Source organism: Perca fluviatilis, chromosome 4 (assembly GCF_010015445.1).
Source record: "Perca fluviatilis chromosome 4, GENO_Pfluv_1.0, whole genome shotgun sequence".
Lineage (NCBI taxonomy): Eukaryota > Metazoa > Chordata > Actinopteri > Perciformes > Percidae > Perca > Perca fluviatilis.
This window is the reverse complement of record NC_053115.1, coordinates 2,787,689-2,808,780: the sequence shown is the minus strand read 5'-3', so window position 1 is coordinate 2,808,780 and position 21,092 is coordinate 2,787,689. Positions and strand designations below refer to the sequence as shown.

General features: G+C 40.1%; 1 protein-coding gene across 1 annotated transcript in view; it reads left to right on the top strand.

The window, feature by feature from the left end:
• Positions 1–21,044, top strand: part of LOC120557398 (ornithine decarboxylase-like) — a 68,089-nt gene extending 47,045 nt beyond the window's left edge. The window contains exons 7-9 of the mRNA XM_039797684.1: positions 17,745–17,907; positions 18,227–18,345; positions 19,714–21,044. Coding sequence (XP_039653618.1) covers positions 17,745–17,907; positions 18,227–18,345; positions 19,714–19,968 — 537 coding nt within the window. The 3' untranslated portion in view covers positions 19,969–21,044. The remainder of the gene's footprint in view (positions 1–17,744; positions 17,908–18,226; positions 18,346–19,713) is intronic.
• The last annotated feature ends 48 nt before the right edge of the window (positions 21,045–21,092 follow it).

The following is a 21,092-nucleotide window of genomic DNA, read 5'->3' as shown; positions in this document are numbered from 1 at the left end:
TGTGCTGGCATATGGTATTGAAATTGAGGACTTAAGAATATTTCCGCAGAATTTGGTATTATCAGATCATTTTTTAATTACTTTTGAATTCTTGCTACCTGACCATACTAAACTAGATAAAGGCTTCTACACTAGATGCCTATCTGACAGTGCTATAGCTAAATTTAAGGAAGATATTACAACAGCATTTGACTCTATGTCGTGCCTTAGAATAACAGAGGACCTCTATGTTAACCTAAGTCCCTCTCGGGTTGATGCATTTGTGGACGGCGGCGCACTTGCCTACGGACGACCTTTGGACTCTGTCGCTCCTCTCAAAAAGAGAGACGATGAAGCGAAGGAAAAAGCTCCTTGGTATAACGAACAAACTCGCGATTGAAACAAGTCTCGCGAAACCTCGAGGGTAAGTGGCGCCTTACCAAAGTGGAAGAATCCCGTCTGGATTGGCAAGAAAGTCTCAAAACCTATAGGAAGGCCTTAAGAAAAGCCAGATCAGACTATTACTCTTCACTAATAGAAGAAAATAAGAACAACCCAAGGTTTCTTTTCAGCACTGTAGCCAGGCTGACAGACAGTCATAGCTCTACTGAGCCATCTATTCCTCTAGCTCTGAGTAGTGATGACTTCATGAGCTTCTTCAATGATAAAATTATAACAATTAGAGATAAAATTAATCACCTTTTGCCCTCAACTTCTAACAGTTCATCTTTAAATACAGGACCGCTTGAAACGAACGACTAATCCGGACATATACTTAAACTGCTTTTATCCTATAGACCTTCAACAATTAATGTTAAAGATATCCTCAGCTAAGCCATCTACCTGTCTCTTGGACCCCATCCCAACGAGGCTACTCAAAGAAGCGCTACCCGTGGTAAACACTTCACTACTAGATATGATCAATATGTCCTTATTAACAGGTTATGTACCGCAGTCATTTAAAATAGCTGTGATAAAACCTCTTCTGAAAAAACCGACCCTGGATCCTGAGGTCTTAGCAAACTATAGACCTATATCTAACCTTCCCTTTCTATCCAAGATCCTTGAGAAGGTGGTTGCTAATCAGTTATGTGATTTTCTACATAGCAACAGTTTATTTGATGATTTTCAATCAGGATTTAGAAAGAATCATAGCACAGAGACGGCACTGGTGAAAATTACTAACGACCTTCTAACAGCTGCAGACAAAGGACTTGTCTCCATTCTTGTTTTACTAGATCTTAGTGCTGCTTTTGACACTATTGATCATACAATCCTGTTACAGAGATTAGAACACTTAGTCGGAATTAAAGGAACTGCACTAAAATGGTTTAAGTCTTATTTCTCTGAGCGATCCCAATTTGTTAACATTAACGATAAACCCTCCAAGCACGCCAAAGTCAGCCATGGCGTTCCTCAAGGCTCAGTGCTTGGACCAATTCTATTTTCCTTATATATGCTTCCTCTAGGACATATTATTAGGAAACACTCAATTAATTATCACTGCTACGCAGACGATACCCAATTATATCTGTCAATTAAGCCAGATGAAAGTGGTCAGTTAGCAAGACTTCAAACGTGTGTTGAGGATATAAAATCCTGGATGACCCACAACTTCCTGATGTTAAACTCAGACAAAACGGGAAGTTATTGTGATAGGACCAACGCACTGCCGAACTTCGTTTTCAAAGATATAGCTACTCTGGATGGTATTGCCCTGGCCTCCAGCACTGCGGTCAGAAATTTGGGAGTTATTTTTGATCAGGATATATCCTTCAACGCCCATTTAAAACAAACCTCAAGAATAGCCTTTTTCCATCTTCGTAACATTGCCAAAACTAGTCCATGCATTCGTTACTTCTAGACTAGATTACTGCAATTCCTTATTATCAGGTTGTCCAAATTAAGTCCCTTTAAGGCTCTCCAGCTGATCCAGAATGCTGCAGCACGTGGTTCTGACGAGAACTAATAGAAGAGATCATATTTCTCCTGTATTAGTTTCTCTGCATTGGCTTCCTGTGAAGTCTAGGATCGAATTTAAAATCCTCCTCCTGACTTACAAAGCTCTAAATGGTCAAGCACCATCATACCTAGAAGAGCTCTTAGTACCTTATTGTCCCACTAGGGCACTCGGCGCTCCGGAATGCGGAGCTACTCGTGTCCTAGAGTCTCTGGAAGTAGACTGGGGGCCAGGGCCTTCAGCGATCAGGCTCCGCTTCTGGAACCAGCTTCCAGTCTGGGTTCGAGGGGAGACACCGTCGCCACATTCAAGAGTAAACTGAAAACCCTCCTCTTTGGCACAAAGCTTATAGTTAGGGAGTGAGGAGTTGCAGCGCCCACCTAACCCGGCCCACCTGCTTCTCCTCGTAGTTAGTTATGCTATTACAATTCTAGACTGCAGGGTTGCTGTTTCCTTCCTATGACACACTGAGCTGCTCTCTCTTCTCTACTTGTTACTTCTGTATGCATCCTGTCCCATAATTGCTTGTTACTAATCTAGCTCTGGGGGAGTTTACTCCCGGAGTCCTTATGTTTCTTCTTTGCAGAGCTATGCTCTGTGATTCTCTGCAAAACTCCGGCCGCATCCTGCTGCATCCGCTGCATCCGCCGCATCCACCCATGCTCTGCAGCGCCACGTTTCATCCCGCAACGCCCTGCTGTGATGTTACTATGCACAGAGTAGTCTGGATCCGGTATAGGGGACTGCACTACTCAGTATGACACGATGTGCCCTGCTATGACATGAACTTCCACGATGACCTTCGACGTCACTGTGACCTTTAATGTGACTATTATCGCCACTGTTCATCACACCCCCAACCGGCCCATCAGACACCACCTACCAAGAGTCTGGGTCTGCCGAGGTTTCTTCCTAAAAGGGAGTTTTTCCTTGCCACTGTCGCGATAGCCACTGCTAATGCTTGCTCTTGATGGAATTACTGTAATTGTTGGGGTTTTGGAAAGTGTCTCGAGATAACTTTTGTTATGATTTGATACTATAAATAAAATTGAATTGAATTGAAAATTGAATTGAATTATTCGATACTCAATACTTTAGAGGCAATTTGGTCGGTGCGTAAAAAGTATCAAATTCATGAATTCATCATTACCTTGGAACGAAGCCAGGGACAAGTGAGTTTTAATAGTTCATTACATATGTATACACAATAATATGCCTCTCAGCTTTGTCTTAAGGACTTGTTTGCTCACTGACAGGATGTACCCCCCCTCCCCAGCCAGCCTATCTTGACTCCATCCTGCAACTAAGCAACTCCAGCGCTTGAGAAGCATTTAAGAGTGACTAGACAGATAGAACTAGACTAGAGAGATTACACATTGGTATAGCACAATATTTAAGAGCCAAGTGCTTATATGGGCAAAAACAATCATCGAATCAACCAGTGGAGTTCAAAAAGTTATTGGGTTGTGGTCTGTATAGACCAGAGGAACACTACCTTAGCCAAATTAGACTTTAAAATGTTGGCAACATTTGCTCTCTAAAGATGTCATTTAACTTTAGAAACCTCTCACCTCAGCCTACGATCCTAGGAGCAAATTTATAAAAATAGGAAGAACAGGAGGATCTGTCAAAGAAAACAACTTGGAAACGGTGAGAGCTTTAACAGTTTGCACCTCCTGACCCAAAATAATCTACCCAAAATATAACTTCACCCTGTCTCATCACCACACATCCGTAACCTTTTGTTTGACAAAAATGGAAACTGCATAGTATGCCTTTAATAGTAAAGGTATGTCTTTGTAAAACTTAAATGTTTCTTGTAACAGACTAATCGCAATTGTGGCTAAAGTAGTGTTTGCTGTTCATAAACGTAACCAGGCATGATATTTATCTGATTATAGGCAAGTGCTGATTGTTTCTGATGGAATATGTTTGGTAGACCTATGTCTAATATCCTTGTTTAGGCTATATTTGGAAAACGGACTGTAGCCTATAATTAACACGATTTACAACTGCCTTATATATACACAATAAAGAGAGTATCTCTCATGCAATTATCCTTATGACTCTACATTATTTTACTTGCTCTGTGTGTAACAAAACCCAGTCATTTTTACCAGTTGAAATATGTAGTAACATGTAGTTTTGCACTTGCCAAAAAGTGATTGCACCTCCTACCTTATTACTGAAAGGTTCTTCCTGCCTCAAAATAATAATAATAATAATAATAACTTTTATTTATTAGCGCCTTTCATGAAACCCAACGATACTTTACAGAATGGTTGTGGCTAAGCTAAGGGAGATTGTAGGCTGTGGTGAACAGGTGGTCTTTCAGGAGTTTTTTTTTAAATGTCCAGGGATTTAGCATTTTGGATATCTGCAGGGAGGGTGTTCCAGAGGGATGGATGGCTGCAACACTAAAGACTCTGTCTCCGAAGGTACAGAGTCTGGTGTGGGGAACGGAGAGCAGGCCAGCGTCTGAGGTCCACAGGTTTCAGGGTGGGGGTGTATGGATGGAGTGAAAGTGGATGAGGGTTGGGGTGATGTGCTGCCAGTGATTTCATTCATGAACATTATCGTCACCCAGTCCTTTTTACCTTTTGAAATGCCTGTATTGACCAGTAAAACCAGTAACATGTAGCTTTCTACTTGCCAAAAAAAGTTATTGCAGCCTCTATTTCTCTCTGACTATGTTAGCTGAGCTTGTGCTGAATACAAAAAAAGTCATGGTACTTAGATTTGGTCAAATTCACAACAACATCAGAGCATGACAAAATCATCTGTGTCTGAAAAGACCCTCGGACCTCAGAGGTTTAAGATCCAGGCCTAACACACAAAGAGGAAGATTAAGGAGCAGTTTAAGAAGCTCCAACAGTTTCTAGAAGAGGAAGAGGAGGCCAGGATCTCTGCTCTGTGGGAGGAAGAGAAGCAGAAGAGTCATAGGATGAAAGAGAAGATTGGAGGCTCTGAGCAGAGAGACACAGTCAGAGCCACAGAGGACGAGCTGAGAGCTAAAGACATCTCATTCCTGCAGAACTACAAGGCAAGCTGCTCTCAGGAGCTCTGATAGACGAGGCCACACAGTCCATATCCTCGACGTTCCACTTCCGGGTTTGCTCCATTGCCAATGGAAATTCCATCGGATTTCACTCATTTAGACCGGATATCCGTTGCCTTAGACTTTCTTTGTGTTGGCGTTCTAACCTCCGGTGGATTTATGAGGACTATGGTTAAATGCTCCTCAGATCTCTGCAGAGGAAATCCAGACAGCTAGCTAGACTATCTGTCCAATCTGAGTTTTCTGTTGCACAACTAAAACTACTTTTGAACGTACACATGTTCCACCAAAACAAGTTCCTTCCTGAGACTATTTTGCAGCGGCACCGCGGCTTTTCCCGGTGCTTAGCTCCGCCCAATACGATTGTGATTGGATTAAGGAAATGCCAAAAAACCAGAGCACGTTTTTCTCCCATCCAGGAATGCTGTGTGGACTAGCCAGACCCTCCTCCACAGCGCCGCAGTGGAGATAGGTCTGGCAAAGCGAGACTAGACGAGGCCAAACACCTGGGCAACCTGAGCTTCAACATCTGGAACAAGATGAAGGAGATGCTCTCCTACACTCCTCTGATTTTGGATCCAAACACTGCTTATCCAGCACTCGCCCTGTCTGAAGATCTGACCAGTGTGAGATGTGGAGAGACAGAAGCTTCCTGATAATCCCGAGAGGTTTGACTGCTATTGTTGGCCTCTGAGAGCTTTAACCTTACGGACTCACAGGGATGTTGAATGTGAAGACAATACAGGCTGGTTTGTTAGTGTGACAATGTAACTGTTGTAAATAAATTCCTATTTAATAAGTCCTTGCATAAATGGGGACAGCGCCGACTGCTGGCTTTAATGTCACATTGCAGCGTAGTGATATTGAATTATGGGCAATCCACAGTAGAGCTTCTGATAAAAACTGCGGTAAATCGTATGTTTAACAGTGAGGTATTATCTGGCAAAATGTATTAAAGCCCACCACAAAATGATTTATTCTGTTGTATTTTTGTTGTGATGTTATTAAGGTGTTTTCTGGCATTGATTGAGCCGTTAATTTCAACCTAGCTAATTTTGCACCGCTGCTGTCAAGATACCCATCTTAAAGGTGCACTATGAGTTCCTGCAGGGTTTCAGCGCAATTTCATTTTTGTCTCAAATCGTAGGCATCTCTCCTTGATCCGCTAGCTGCCTGCCCCCTGAACACACCGTGAGAAAGCCCGGTCTCGGGAGACAACACAGGGGTCAAAAACGTCAAACACGAGGGGGCACAGGCTGTGCACCAAAATACAACAAACCACGTTCCAGCAGCTACTCTCAGATACAACTCACACTACTCAATCAACTCTGCTCACTGTTATTTTTTTACCTTGTGAAAATGTATACTGTACTACTATATATATATATATATATATATATATATATATATATATATATATATATACACACACATATACATATATATACACATATATATATATATATATACACATATATATATATATATACAAATATATATATATATATATATATATATATATATATATACATACATATACATACACCCATATATATACACATATATACACACACACACACACATATATATATATATATAATACTATACACATGTACAGAGTTAAGTTGTAGTTAGCTAATGTATGTGTCATGTTTGCAAAGAAACATATATGCATGTGAGACAAACTGTTAACTCCTATGTACAGTTGAAACCAGATATTTACATACACTTCAGAAAAAAAACACAAAAACTTCTATTTCTTTACTGTCATACATTAAATCAGAGTAAACTTTTTCTGTTTTAGATCAATACATATTCACATATTTTTAGCATTTGTTAAATGTCAGAATCAAGCGAGGGAGAAATTTTATGTATTTTTTTTATCACTTTCATCAAAGTCAGAAGTATACATACACTTCCTTAGTATTTGGTAGCATTGCCCCGAAACTGTTCCACTTGGGCCAAACGTTTTGGGTATCCTTCCACAAGCTTTCTACAATAGTTTGCTGGAATTTTGGCCCACTCCTCTTGACAGAACTGGTGGAACTGGGTCAGGTTTGGAGGCCTTCTTGCTCGCACTCGCCTTTTCAGTGCTGCCCACAAATGTTCTATGGGATTGAGATCAGGGCTTTGTGATGGCCACTCCAATACCTTGACTTTGTTGTCCTTTAGCCACTTTGTAACTAATTTGGAGGTATGCTTGGGGTCATTGTCCATTTGGAAGACCTATTTGCGCCCAAGCTCTAACTTCCTGGCTGATGTCTTCAGATGTTGCTTCAATATATCAACTAAATTTTCTTTTCTCATAATGGCATCTATTTTGTGACGTGCACCAGTCCCTTCTGCAGCAAAGCAGCCCCACAACATTATACTACCACCCCCATACTTCACAGTTGGGATGGTGTTCTGAGGCTTCAAAGCTTCGCCCTTTTTCCTCCAAATATACCGTTTATCATTATGGCCCAACAGTTCAATTTTTGTTTCGTCAGACCACAGGACATGTCTCCCTAAATTAAGATTTTTGTCCCCATGTGCAGTTGCAAACTGTAGTCTGGCTTTTTTATGGTGGTTTTGAAGTAATGGCTTTCTTCTCCCAGAGTAACCTTTTAGCTCATGGTGGTACAGGACTCTTTTTACTGTGGATAATGACACTGTCGTACCAGTTTCAGCTAGCATCTTCGCAAGGTCTTTTGCTGTTGTCCTGGGATTGATTCGCACATTTCACACCAAAAAACATTCCTCTCTGGGACTCAGAATCTGTCTCCTTCCTGAGCGGTATGATGGTTGTACATTCCCATGTTTTTTATACTTGCGTATTATTGTCTGAACAGATGAACGTGAGACCCTCAGGCATCTGGAAATTGCACCTAAGGATGAGCCACACTTGTGGAGGTCCACAATTCTTTTCCTGATGTCTTGGTTGATTTCTCTTGATTTTCCCATGATGTCAAAGAAAGAGGCTCTGTGTTTGAGGTGTGCCTTTATATGCATCCACAGGTGTGCCACCAATTAACTCAAATGGAATCAATTAACCTATCAGAAGCTTCTTAAGCTCAGAATGGAATCATCTGGAGTTTTCTTTTTGTTTAAAGACACAATAAACTTAGTGTATGTATACTTCTGACTTTGATGAAAGTGATAAAAAAAAATACATACAAATTCTCCCTCGCTCGATTCTGACATTTAACAAATGCAAAAAATATGTTAATATGTATTGATCTAAAAAAGAAAAAGTTTACTCTGATTTAATGTATGACAGTAAAGAAAGTTTTTGTGTTTTTTTCTGAAGTGTATGTAAATATCTGGTTTCAACTGTAGTCTATGTCCTCAATGTTCCACTTCCGGGACTGCTCTTTAACCAATTCTCAGTTACTGTGCATAAAGATGATATCAGGTTGGGTCATTCATTTAGAGCCTATACTCTTTTTATTGTTTTTTTATTACGTTTTGCCGTAGGTGTTATACAAATACATACAAAAACCCACAAACCTTCCATAACTAAGATAAGCATAAGAGACATGTAACATACAGTATACAAAGACTATTTGACAGACATAAACAGAGCTTGTGAACACAAAGAGCATCAAACATACTGTATAAGGACAATATTTGACAAAACACTACAGGGGACAGTTTACAATGAGGTTGGGGGAGGTGTGTGTGTGTGTGTGTGTCTGAGAAGCTACATTATTATATAAAAACCTAAAAAAAACCTGAATCAAATGTATCAAATCGGACTCAGTATCGGCAGATACACAAGATTAATGGCTTCAGATCTGGATCTGGGTCAAATAAACTCGTTGGGATATCCCTAATGGTCACATCAGACCCTCACAAAAAATGCATAGTGGTTAAAGATGGTGTATTTATTTTTAAACACTTAAATATAAAATCTAGTTAGTAAGTAATTAATGCTCTCAGACAGAAACTCTACAGTGGATCAATTTATAACAAAAATTCACAAATGTCATTTTAAACTGGAAGAAAAGTATCCTACAGTGGATTGCAGGTGCAGAGATATTAATTTACGTTACAAAATATCCATAAGAGAACAAGTATTGAGCTGTTGTCCAACAGAAGTGTTACCAGATCATTAACGGTTGTTGAAGGTGTGATAAAGGTTTAAGGCGGTCTCAGCGGTCACGACAGGGTAAATGTGCGCTCTTTCAAAGCTATTGAAGTCAGACGACAAACTGAAGAGTAAGCGCCCATGTTGTCGATGAGAAGCCAGTCCCCCATAGCCTCGTGAGACCGTCCTGATCTCGCGAGCTCCAGTTTTCTCCTCGCAGATCAGTCTGGCATCTTGTGATAGAGAAAATTTGGAGCCGTTAGCCAAACGACCGGGCCAATCAGCTTTGGTTTTGAGGTGGGTTAGGTGGTGATAGACAGATGGTTTATCCAATCAGCTAACCAGTATTTTCAGACAGCAGTAGCCCTAATTCTGTTACCCGCTCGCTAATGCTTTTTTTCTCTTGGATCCTTCTTTTGGAATATGGAGCGGGAACCTGAAATGGGGCCTTTTATTCCTAAGTTCTCGTTACACAAACGGCAAATATCCTTTACTGACATGTTGCTTGCATGCTGAGCTAACGAGCTATGCTTTGCCTGCAGCAGCAGGGGCGGGCTTGTGGTTGTATTTTCATACGCTTCCTGGATCTGATTGGTTGATTGGCCCATCTATCACCAACATAGGTGATAGACAGATGGTTCATCCAATCAGCTAACCAGTATTTCCGCCCCTTCCGAAAGGTTCTCCAACGGAAAGTTCCCAGATGGATATGCCGAGCAAATGCAAAGCAATCCATCTGGCGGAGTCAGGTTAAGTCCCCCACACGCAACTCAGGAATCCAGTAGTTGTCAATTACTTTGTCAGAGCTGCTGCAGGTTGGACCCCAGATAACAGACCGGTATCTCCGCTCGCTGCTCTCAACAACCTGTGTAGAGCACAAACATTAACATATACAATGAACATCACACTAGTTATCATATTCTACCACAATCTATTCCTATCTCATGTCTGACATGGCATTTTACGATATTCTCAGGCCAGATGGTAAGTGACTATTATTTTAAACAATTCTCAGTTACTGTGCATAAAGATGATATCAGGTTGGGTCATTCATTTAGAGCAGGGGTGTCAAACTCAACTTCACTGAGGGCCACACTGGAAAATAAGAAACACATCAAGGGTCAATACATGTTAACTTTATTGATATGATTTTATTTAAAGGTCCCATGACATGGGTCTTTGGATGCTTTTATATAGACCTTAGTGGTCCCCTAATACTGTATCTTAAGTTTCTTTTATATAGACCTTAGTGGTCCCCTAATACTGTATCTGAAGTCTCTTTTATATAGACCTTAGTGGTCCCCTAATACTGTATCTGAAGTCTCTTTTATATAGGCCTTAGTGGTCCCCTAATACTGTATCTGAAGTCTCTTTTATATAGGCCTTAGTGGTCCCCTAATACTGTATCTGAAGTCTCTTTTATATAGACCTTAGTGGTCCCCTAATACTGTATCTGAAGTCTCTTTTATATAGACCTTAGTGGTCCCCTAATACTGTATCTGAAGTCTCTTTTATATAGACTTTAGTGGTCCCCTAATCAGGGGCGATTCTAGGATCTGACCTTTGGGGTGCTCAGCCCCTAATGAAAAGTTGATAGCAGTTAAGCTAGGGGGGTTCGGGGGCATGCCCCCATCAGATTTTTTTTTTTTTAAACCCTTGAATCATGACTTCTGGTGAGTTTTGGGGAAATAAATAGGCAGATTGAGACATGCAATTATGACAAAATATCAACAGATTCAAGGCATCTGCTGTGAAAAAAGATGGAAACTACAAAGCATGATTATTGCAGCACACGTACCCAGGGGCGTTGGACTGGGGGGAAAAAGGGGACTGAGTGCCCAGGGCCCTCATGTGAGGAGGGCCCAAAATTATGCTAGAATTCATAGCTTTGGCTGCAGGGAGGGGCCCATAGAAAATGCCTTTCTACAGGGCCCAGAATTTGGAGCTACGCCCTGCACATACCTTGAATGGTAAAATAAGCCTTAATATATTTTTAGACAGGATTATTCATGTTTTTTTCTGCTGTTAATTTTCAACTTTTTCATCTAATCTAATAACGCCTCTGAACCAGATGGGGAAAACACATCTCTTTTTCTTAAGAGCCTAGTCCTCCATGAAATGCATATGTAAATATAATGTGAATGGAATGTTTTAAGTGTTTTTGCCCGTATAATATATGTCCACTTTCTCACCTGGTTCTTCCAGGTCCCTCTCTTTGTCCACTCTCTCTCCATCCTTCTCTCTCTCTCTCCATCCTCCTCTCTCCCCTTATACATATCACTGACAATCAAATACAAAACATTTTGTAATCCACTAGAAAAAAATCTTCAAATAAAAGAGAAAACAAAACACAGTAGTCCTACTATATATGTATAGATATGTCTTATAGGCTACCTAGCCATTTTCTCACCTTGTTCATCTTGCTCTCTCTGCCCTTCTCCCTCTCTATTCTCCTCACTCCTTTGTGCTGTCAACCAGAAGGCAAATGTAATCAACTAATCAACAGAGAATGTATCGTGTAGGCTACCAAAGGTTATAAATTCACCTATTTATAACATAAGTGAATATGGGGTTGCTGTTCAGTGCAGTGGGATAATGTTAAAGGCTTATCTTATACTTTCTCACCTGAACCTGGCTGTTTTCTTTAAACAAAGAAACGTATATCCATCTATGGGGAAACTGTGAGTCAGGGTTTGTTGTTCCAGTGTTTTCAGTTCTGATATGAATGAGTCTGATGATCCGTCAGGTCGAATTATTTATTTTTCATTGGCATTGACAGTTAAAAATAAGAAAGTGTCTGGTAGGGAGGTAGCAGTGCTCAAGCTGTTACGGCAGGCTATTAATAGCACACTTTAAAAACTCATTATAGGCTACTCCTAAGCTACACATGCCTACAGTTAGCAGTTTTGTCTAACGTTGCACAACAAAATTGGACTCTCTGGTGAATAAGCTAGGCTAATTCAGATATAATTGCCATAATTGTGATCAGGGATCACAGATTGGTTCCACAAATACTAGGCAATTCCTTTAATTCCGACTAAGTGTTCCAATCTCTGTAACAGGATTGTATGGTCAGTAGTGTCAAAAGCAGCACTAAGATCTAGTAAAACAAGTATGGAGACAAGACCTTTGTCTGCAGCAGTTAGAACGTCGTTAGTAATTTTCACCAGTGCCGTCTCTGTGCTATGATTCTTTCTCAATCCTGATTGCAAGTCTTCAAATAAACTGTTGCTATGGAAAAAATCACATAACTGATTAACAACTACCTTCTCAAGGATCTTGGAGAGAAAGGGAAGGTTAGATATAGGTCTATTGTTTGCTAAGACCTCAGGATCCAGGGTTTTTTCAGAAGAGGTTTTATCACAGCAACTTTAAATGACTGCGGTACATAACCTGTTAATAAGGACATATTGATCATATCTAGTAGTGATGTGTTAACCACGGGTAATGCTTCTTTGAGTAGCCTTGTTGGGATGGGGTCTAAGAGACAGGTAGATGGCTTAGCTGAGGATATCTTTACCATTAGTTGTTGAAGGTCTATAGGATAAAAGCAGTCTAAGTATATGTCAGGTCTAGTCGTTCTTTCTAGCAGTCATGCGTAGAAAGGTGAACCGTTAGAAGTTGAGGGCAAAAGGTGATGAAAAAAAGTATGGTTTAGGAACTGGTATCGAAGTCACGGTATTGGTATTGGTACCAACATTTTTTTAACAATACCCAGCACTAGTTGCAACATGTAGTGTCTTTCACTTTACTTACCAATCTCTGGTGTCTTTATGGAGTCCTCATCTGACAATCTTTTTCTGTACTGAGGGTGCTGTGGGGTCTCACACAGTCAACAAGTAAATAACTACTTTCAGTTTCATAAATAGGCTTTTAAGTAAGTAAAGAGTGAACCAGCATGCCAAGAAAACCACATGGAATTCTAAAAAAATATGTTTAAAAAAATAAAGAGATGTACAGTGTTTTAAAACACAGAGGATTGAGTGAGTAATGTTCACGGTATAAAGAATTATTTTTATTTAGTGCTGATCCTTTAACTGCCACGCCCCCCTGACTATGACAGGGCAGGCTTATGTCATTGTTTCCCCAATAACCACTTGCATGCTGCAATAATCAGAATAAACAGCTCTTCCTCTGTAGGAAAAGATGCGACCGATTCTACTCTGGCTCAAAAGGCCAGTCTTTTTGACTTTTTGACTTGATTGTGTTTGTTGAAAGACAGACCAGGAAATGAATACTCAGGATTCGTTTAGTTAAACTATAACAATCTTTAGTAAAATGATATTGCAAACAGATGTTTCATATGCATATGGATCAGCCGCTCCTTCAAGACTTTCTCTCCCTAGCCATCAACAAAGTCTCTCCGGGTCTGACACCGGATCTTCCTTTTCCCTATTCTTTTATTCATCTTCAGTTTCCTCCTCCCGCCATTGCATCTGGGCCGTCAATCGGTTGGATATCACTCAGACTTTCTGGATAGAGATGGTTTTGTTTTTTTTTTTTTTTGGCAAAGATTGTCTGTTACTTTAAGATATTTAATTAGGTGCATTCTGTTCCAAATGTTTATTAAACAAATCAGGAGCACTTTTGCTCCACTAAATTTGAACCCGTCTTATTTTACACATGCCAGATAGGAGGAGACAGCAAGGCCATCCCAGGCTACAGGACATTCTTATTTTAAACCCAATATATTTCTACACCTCCTCTGGCAGATTGCAAGACGCCTTATCTGTGTGTCTTATTAAAATGATTATAGAGACCTTTAAATATGGTACGGAAATGTATTTCAAGGTTAATATATTCTTCGTTGGTGTTGATATAGTGGGCGGGGTAAAGCCAGGACTGACTGAATAAAGTCAGCTTGTTCTCATGGATGTTAGTTGGACAGGTGTGTGTCAGTACCTACTGTCAAACTTACGTCCATATATTTGTTTCATATGACTGCTGCAATAACTCTTTCTGTATTTTGAAATTTTCAGGGTTGCGACTAATCGAGGAGCATGGACCGTGGTAAGATGAAAAAACTAGGTGATGTTTAGTGTGATATAATTTGTGAGACAAATATGCCTATGGGCCTACAGTTTGGGTTTTTCACTACTATTAGCATGGCATAATGTAGACAAATGGCTATAAACAAAGAAGGACGGACTGAGTTTTTTAAATTGTGATCCAGCCTTTTACAATACGTATTAATTTGATGCATTTGTCTTTTGCTACTTGTCATGCCTTGCAGGAACAGTAGATACAAAGGAATCAGTCATGCATGTTTCGTCCCCTGAGAATTGTGACATTGACATTTTAGAGAATGGAAGGACCGTCAAAGATGTCATAGACAATAAAATAAAAGAGCTTGGATCTATGGTGAGTATCACAGACATCTTGTTACTTTTCCAGACTATAATTCTCTGTGTAATTGTGTGAAAGTATTGTGAGATAGATTTCAAAATGAAATGTTAACTTTGCTCTACTAGGACAATGAAGAGCCATTCTACGTGGCAAATCTAGATAGCGTGTATAAGAGGCACCTCAGATGGCTTACTAGCTTGCCTCGAGTCAAGCCTTTCTATGCAGTGAAGTGCAACAACACAGCAGCAGTTTTGAGGATGATGAGGGCTCTGGACACAGGTTTCGACTGTGCCAGCAAGGTACTGATGAACTATTTCAAAGATAATCTAGCTCTCCGTTTTCTTTGTTATTGAGAAAGGTTGTTTCCTTCTCAGCGTGCTCATTTGAAACATGTTTTGTTCAAACACAGGCTGAGATCCAGATGGCCTTGTCCCTCGGAGTGACACCTGATAATATCATTTATGCACATACAACCAAACCACTGTCGCACATCAAATATGCCTGTGCTCATGGAGTAGATATGATGACTTTTGATAGTGAGGATGAACTCCTTAAAGTGTCTTGTTGTCACGCCAAAGCCAAGTAAGTGAACAACTAATGATACTGTTGCTTCTACGTTGAGTGTAAATTCTTGTTAAAGCATTGATTAAGATAAAGTCTTTCAAATCACTTTCCAGACTGGTACTGCGCACCGCAGTGGATGACTCCAAGTCGCTGCTAAAACTCAGTTCAAAGTTCGGAGCCAGACTGGTGTCAGTCGGGAAGCTGCTGGAACGTGCTGGAGAGCTGGGCTTAGACGTCATAGGGGTCAGCTTTCATGTAGGCAGCGGTTGCACTGAAGGTTCAACGTTCAAACAGGCCATTGCAGATGCCAGACATGTCTTTGACATAGCGGTAAGTCATCGTCTTAGCAATAGAACTATTTTATTTTATTTGTTTGGTCAGTTAATGTATCTGTTTATGATTTGCAGCTGTGTTGCAAACCAGTAAGTAAGTAAAATGTATAGAGTGCTTATTACAGATAAAAATCACAGTGCTTTGCATAAAAACATACGAGATGATACTTACTAAAAACGCAATACACTATTATAATTAATAGTAATAAATAAAAAAATAAAGTGCAGATAAGTAAACCGAATTTCTGTCTTAAAAGGTAGGTCTCTATCTGATTTTAAAAGAGTCCACAGAAATAGCAGACCGTAAAGGTGGAGGCAGAGCTTTCCAAAGTCTTGGTGCTACAAACTCAAAAGGTCGATCACCACGGTCTTAAAGGGTAATTTCATTTTTTTTCCACCTGGACCCCATTTCCCCATGCATTTGTGTCTAATAGACTGATGTGACCAAAAGTCTTTGAAATAGGCCCAGTATGGAGCAAGATCACAGTGACGGGCCCACGCGAACCGAGCTGCAAGGTAACCTAATTGCAGCTGGGGGCAATTGTGCACCCTCAATTTCTTTTGCCACTGACAGGCTCAGATTGTTATTAAAAGTGTCTGAAACAACATCGATGGTGACTTTTGGTCCGAAGACAGCGGTGTGGAGTGTGGAAAGCGAGTTGGTTGTAAGGCGATCTGGTAGTTCTTATTTTGGAGTAGGCTACAGAAATTATAGGTTTATGTTATTATCTAAAAGATTTTCAATGACATGGCTCAATATTTAAATGCTTTTGACAATGTGGATGAGATCATTATAATTGGATGGCTGCCCGTATTCACCTCCTGCTTAAGCAGCTGGGAGGTGGAGAATAACTGAGAATAAACGCGCACTTAGAGTGGGTGTTTCCTCCTGCTAACTCCGACACAGTGTGACTGGGCTTCACCAACAACCAGAACCTAGGTCCTATCAGTATTGAGCTGTAAGAAATGTTCTACCAACCAGTCCCTAATAGCGTTGAGACAGAGCAGCAGAGAAATAAAACTGGTGTGCAATATTATATCCATTTATGATTAGTCCCAATGGCAGCAAATATAAAGAAAACTGCATGGGCCCCAGAACTGAGCCCTAGGAAAACTACAAGACAGTGAATCAGACACAATGACTCCAATAGAGACGGAGAAGCTTCTGTCAGTGAGAAACGATGAAAACCAGTCTAAAGCCATGTCTGATATGCCCACCCAATCATGTAACCTCCTAATCAGGATATGATGGTCTACTGTGTCAAATACCAGCTCAGGTCAAGAAGTACCAACACAGAACAATCACCCTCATCAGAGGGCATTCAAATATCATTCGAAACCCTTACTGTGTTGTAGCTATTGTATTTGTGTTGTTGATTTTGCATTCATGTTGTGGCTTTTGTATTTGTGTTGAGGCTTTTGTATTTGTGTTGCAATACAATAAACCTCTACAGGAGTAAAATTAATGCACATTACAGTAATAATATGAATCTTAAAACATCATGTATAACATTAAAACAGTGACAGGGAAAATGATACTGCAAAACTGCAAATTGTAAATGTAAATGTTGCTGATAATACTTTTACTTTTTTTTTTTTAAAAAAATTTTTTTTTTTTTTTTTTTTTTTTTTTTTTTTTTATGATATTATTTTTTTTAAAATTTTTTTGTAGTTGATATGAAAGATAAGCTTTATTTCATGAGTTTTGTGTGATTAGGGAATTTCAAAGAGAAATTTGAAGAGGTAAAATGGTAAAAATATACAATGCTAGTGCTTGTTCATGGTCTACACCTCAATTATCCAGTATAGTGTAAAGGTTGGTTCAGGTCCAGTAAAAACAATGCAGCTTAGCTGGCTGGCTGCTGATTTTCCTTTGGCGTTGACTAAAAAACAGTTTGGGGGGGCACCAAAACTTTCTCTATGCAGGATAAACCCTGAATGAGTGATAATGATTACTGTTAGTCCCTTTGTATTAAAGGTGCTCTAAGCGATGTCACACATTTTTTAGGCTACATGTTTTGTCATACAGCAAACATCTCCTCCCTATCTGCTAGCTGCCTGTCCCCTGAAAACACTGTAAACACACTGTCTCTGTAGACAGCCCAGGCTCCACAAACGGCAACAAAAACAAACTGCGACAACCTGCACCACCAAACATAACAAACAGTCTTCCAGCCAATAACCAACAAGAAGGATTTTGGGTTGGGGGTTGGGGGGTTAGTGCGCGGAAGGTAGGGGGAGGGGATGGGATGAGGAGGAGGGAGGGGCGAGCTAGCCTCCATTTTATTTGACAATAATTCACACGTCAACAAGAAGTGACATCACCCAACATCACTTAGGGCACCTTTAAAGAGTTCGCAAAATGTCTTAAATATCAAGGTGTAGGTGTAAACCCTGTGTAATATGCTATCATCCCATTGTGTTTTTCCCTCCTAGTTTTCAGAAGTGATTAATGGAGCACTGGATGAATTCTTCCCGCCTGACAGTGGGGTGCAGATTATTGCAGAGCCGGGCCGGTACTACGTGGAATCAGCCTTCACACTGGCAGCGAACGTCATTGCCAAAAGAATAGTCAGTGATGATGTGGATGAACATAGCGGTAATGTATAGATTTGTCTTTTGAAGCCATATATGTTGTGTATCCGGTATTATATTTGCATGTATTTTTATTTTTTATAACTTCATCAAGAATCCTCTTCAGTAGAGAGCCATTCAGCCTCTGAGGGAGCACAATCCTGACTTGCAGCGTTGTAGTAACTCACTTTGTGCAGAACCCAAGATGCAATTGGTTGACATAGATAATAAAAACATCATTTGTATTACTTTGTAGAAGTTTTCTATAATTTCAAAATTTTTGCGAAAATACTGCATAGTTGCCATTTTAGTAACTTTCATTATTTTGCATGTATTTCTTCCAGACTGTCAGGAAAACAGCCCTGGCAGAATGATGTACTACCTTAACGATGGAGTGTTTGGCTCCCTGAGTTGCATTGTCCATGACCCTGCTCACCCCAACTGTGAGCCATATCTTCACAGGGTAAATATCAACCCTGTCACCACATAAGAAAGCCAATACTGGACTATTCTGCAAAACACCAGATTACGTCCAAGGTATGGTGAGGCAACAAACTTTGTTATGATTACGGAAAGATCGTGGTTGTGGTTTAGAGAAAAGCAAAAATTAAATGTAGGTGACAGAACGCAGTCAGACTGCGACCTCCACAAGCTTACTGTCCACCTAAAGAGGACACTCCTAAATTAGCACTTAACTTTGGCTTTGGAATTGTTGCATAATGGAAGTAACTGCTTGCGATACTACACACAAAACAGTGATGAGTTATTTCTGTAAACACACGGTTGGGTTGCTCATATTGGGTCAAAAAGGTTCTGAGGGGTTCATTTGCAGCTGAATAGCTGGTTGGGTTACTTTGACCCAGCGCTTGGTTCATTAATTTTCCTGTTACGGTTGGGTTAAGAGTAAAGGCTCTAAATGTGTCAAACTCAAGGCCCGCAGGCCAAATCCGGCCCCTTGCAGATTATGATCCGGCCCGCATATCAATTTAGGTTCACAATACATTTGGCTCACCTAGTTTTTGTCGCTTCTCTGACGTTGTCATTTTTTCGACATTTTTGGGAGCTTTTTTTCTATGAAAGCTGAGTATCCTGGGTATCCTGCTCTGCCTTTGAGAAAATGAAAGCTCAGATGGGCCAATCAGGAATCTTCTCCTTATGAGGTCATAAGGGGAAAGGTTACCTCCCCTTTCTCTGCTTTGCCCGTCCAGAGAATTTGGCCCACCCATGAGAGAGAGAGAGAGACATCATGGCTTTCAAACGAGCAAAGTGGGAGTTGGTCAAGGACACACCCCCACCATCTACCTTGCCCCCCGCCCCTTCCTCCACCTTGCCCCCCCCTCTCTCCTCCTCAATAGCTACAGACACAGAAAAGGCACATCCTAAGGAAAGCTCAATGTGGGACTGGCTCTAGTGACTGTAATTCTGCACCAAGGCTGAATTTCGGGAAAGAGACTTCAGATCCACTATTAGGGGACCACTAAGGTGTATATAAAAGAGACTTCAGATACAGTATTAGGGGACCACTAAGGTCTCCAAATGTCCCATGTCATGGGACCTTTAAATAAAATCATATCAATAAAGTTAACATGTCTGGCCCTTGATGTGGCCCTCAGTGAAGTTGAGTTTGACACCCCTGCTCTGAATGAATGACCCAACCTGATATCATCTTTATGCACAGTAACTGAGAATTGTTTAAAATAATAGTCACTTACCATCTGGCCTTAGAATATCTTAAAATGCCATGTGAGACATGAGCTAGGAATAGATTGTGGTAGAATATGATAACTAGTGTGATGTTCATTGTATATGTTAATGATTGTGCTCTACACAGGTTGTTGAGAGCAGCGAGCGGAGATACCGGTCTGTTATCTGGGGTCCAACCTGCGACAGCTTTGACAAAGTAATTGACAACTACTGGATTCCTGAGTTGCGTGTGGGGGACTGGCTTCTCCTCGACAACATGGGCGCTTACTCTGTCAGTGCAACGTCTGACTTCAATGGCTTTGAAAGAGCGCACATTTACCCTGTTGTGACCGCTGAGACCTGGCACGCCTTAAACCTTTCTCACACCTTCAACATCCCTTAATGATCTGGTAACACTTCTGTTTGACAACAGCGCAATACTTGTCCTCTTATGAATATTTTGTAATGTAAATTAATATCTCTGCACCTGCGATCCACCATAGGATAATTTTCTTCCAGTTTAAAATGACATTTGTGAATTTTTGTTATATAATCATCCACTGTAGAGTTTCTGTCTGAGAGAATTAGATTACTTACTAACTAGATTTTATATTTAATTGTTTAAAAATAAATACACCATCTTTAACCACTATGATTTTTTGTGAGGGTCTGATGTGAACATTAGGGATATCCCAACAAGTTTACTTGGCCCAGATCCAGATCTGAAGCCTTTCATTTTTGTATATGTCGATACTGAGTCCGATTCGATATTGAGTAGTTTTATTGAGGATTTTATATAAGTATGTAGCTTCCACACACACACACACACACACATCCCACAACCCCATTGTAAACTGTCCCCTGTAGCGTTTAGTCAAATACTGTTTTTTATTAGTATGTTTTATGTTCTTTGTGTTCATAAGCTCTGTTTATGTCTGTCAGATAGTCTTTGTATACTGTATGTTACATGTCTCTTACACTCAACTGGGTTATGTAAGGTTTGTGGGTTTTTGTAATCATTTGTATAACACCTATGGCAAAACTTAATACATAAAATAAAAAGAGTATAGGCTCTAAATGAATGACCCAACCTGATATCATCTTAATGCACAGTAACTGAGAATTGTTTAAAATAATAGTCACTTAAACTGTTCCCAAGTCTTTCTAAAATCATTTCCCTGGTCGGCGAGGTAAAATTAACAAAGTTTCTGAAATCATATTCAGAAACCGTATCTCACTCAAAACACCATGGATGGATTTTTTTTCAAAGTTTGTATCCTGTTTTTTTCATAATATGGGCACTTTAATGTGATGGCTTGTGTTAACTATTTGATACAAAAATACAATTTTTACGAAGGTTTGAAGAGTTAAACAAGGTTTATTAGCTTTTGCAAGAGAACTACACTGTTTTGCTGATTCGGTGAAAGGTTTTCTGTTTTGTGTGTAGAGTTTTGCAAAAATAGGCAATAGTTAAAAAAAATTTGCCTAAGCCATCAGAAAAAACTGTAATAAAGTATACATCATTAT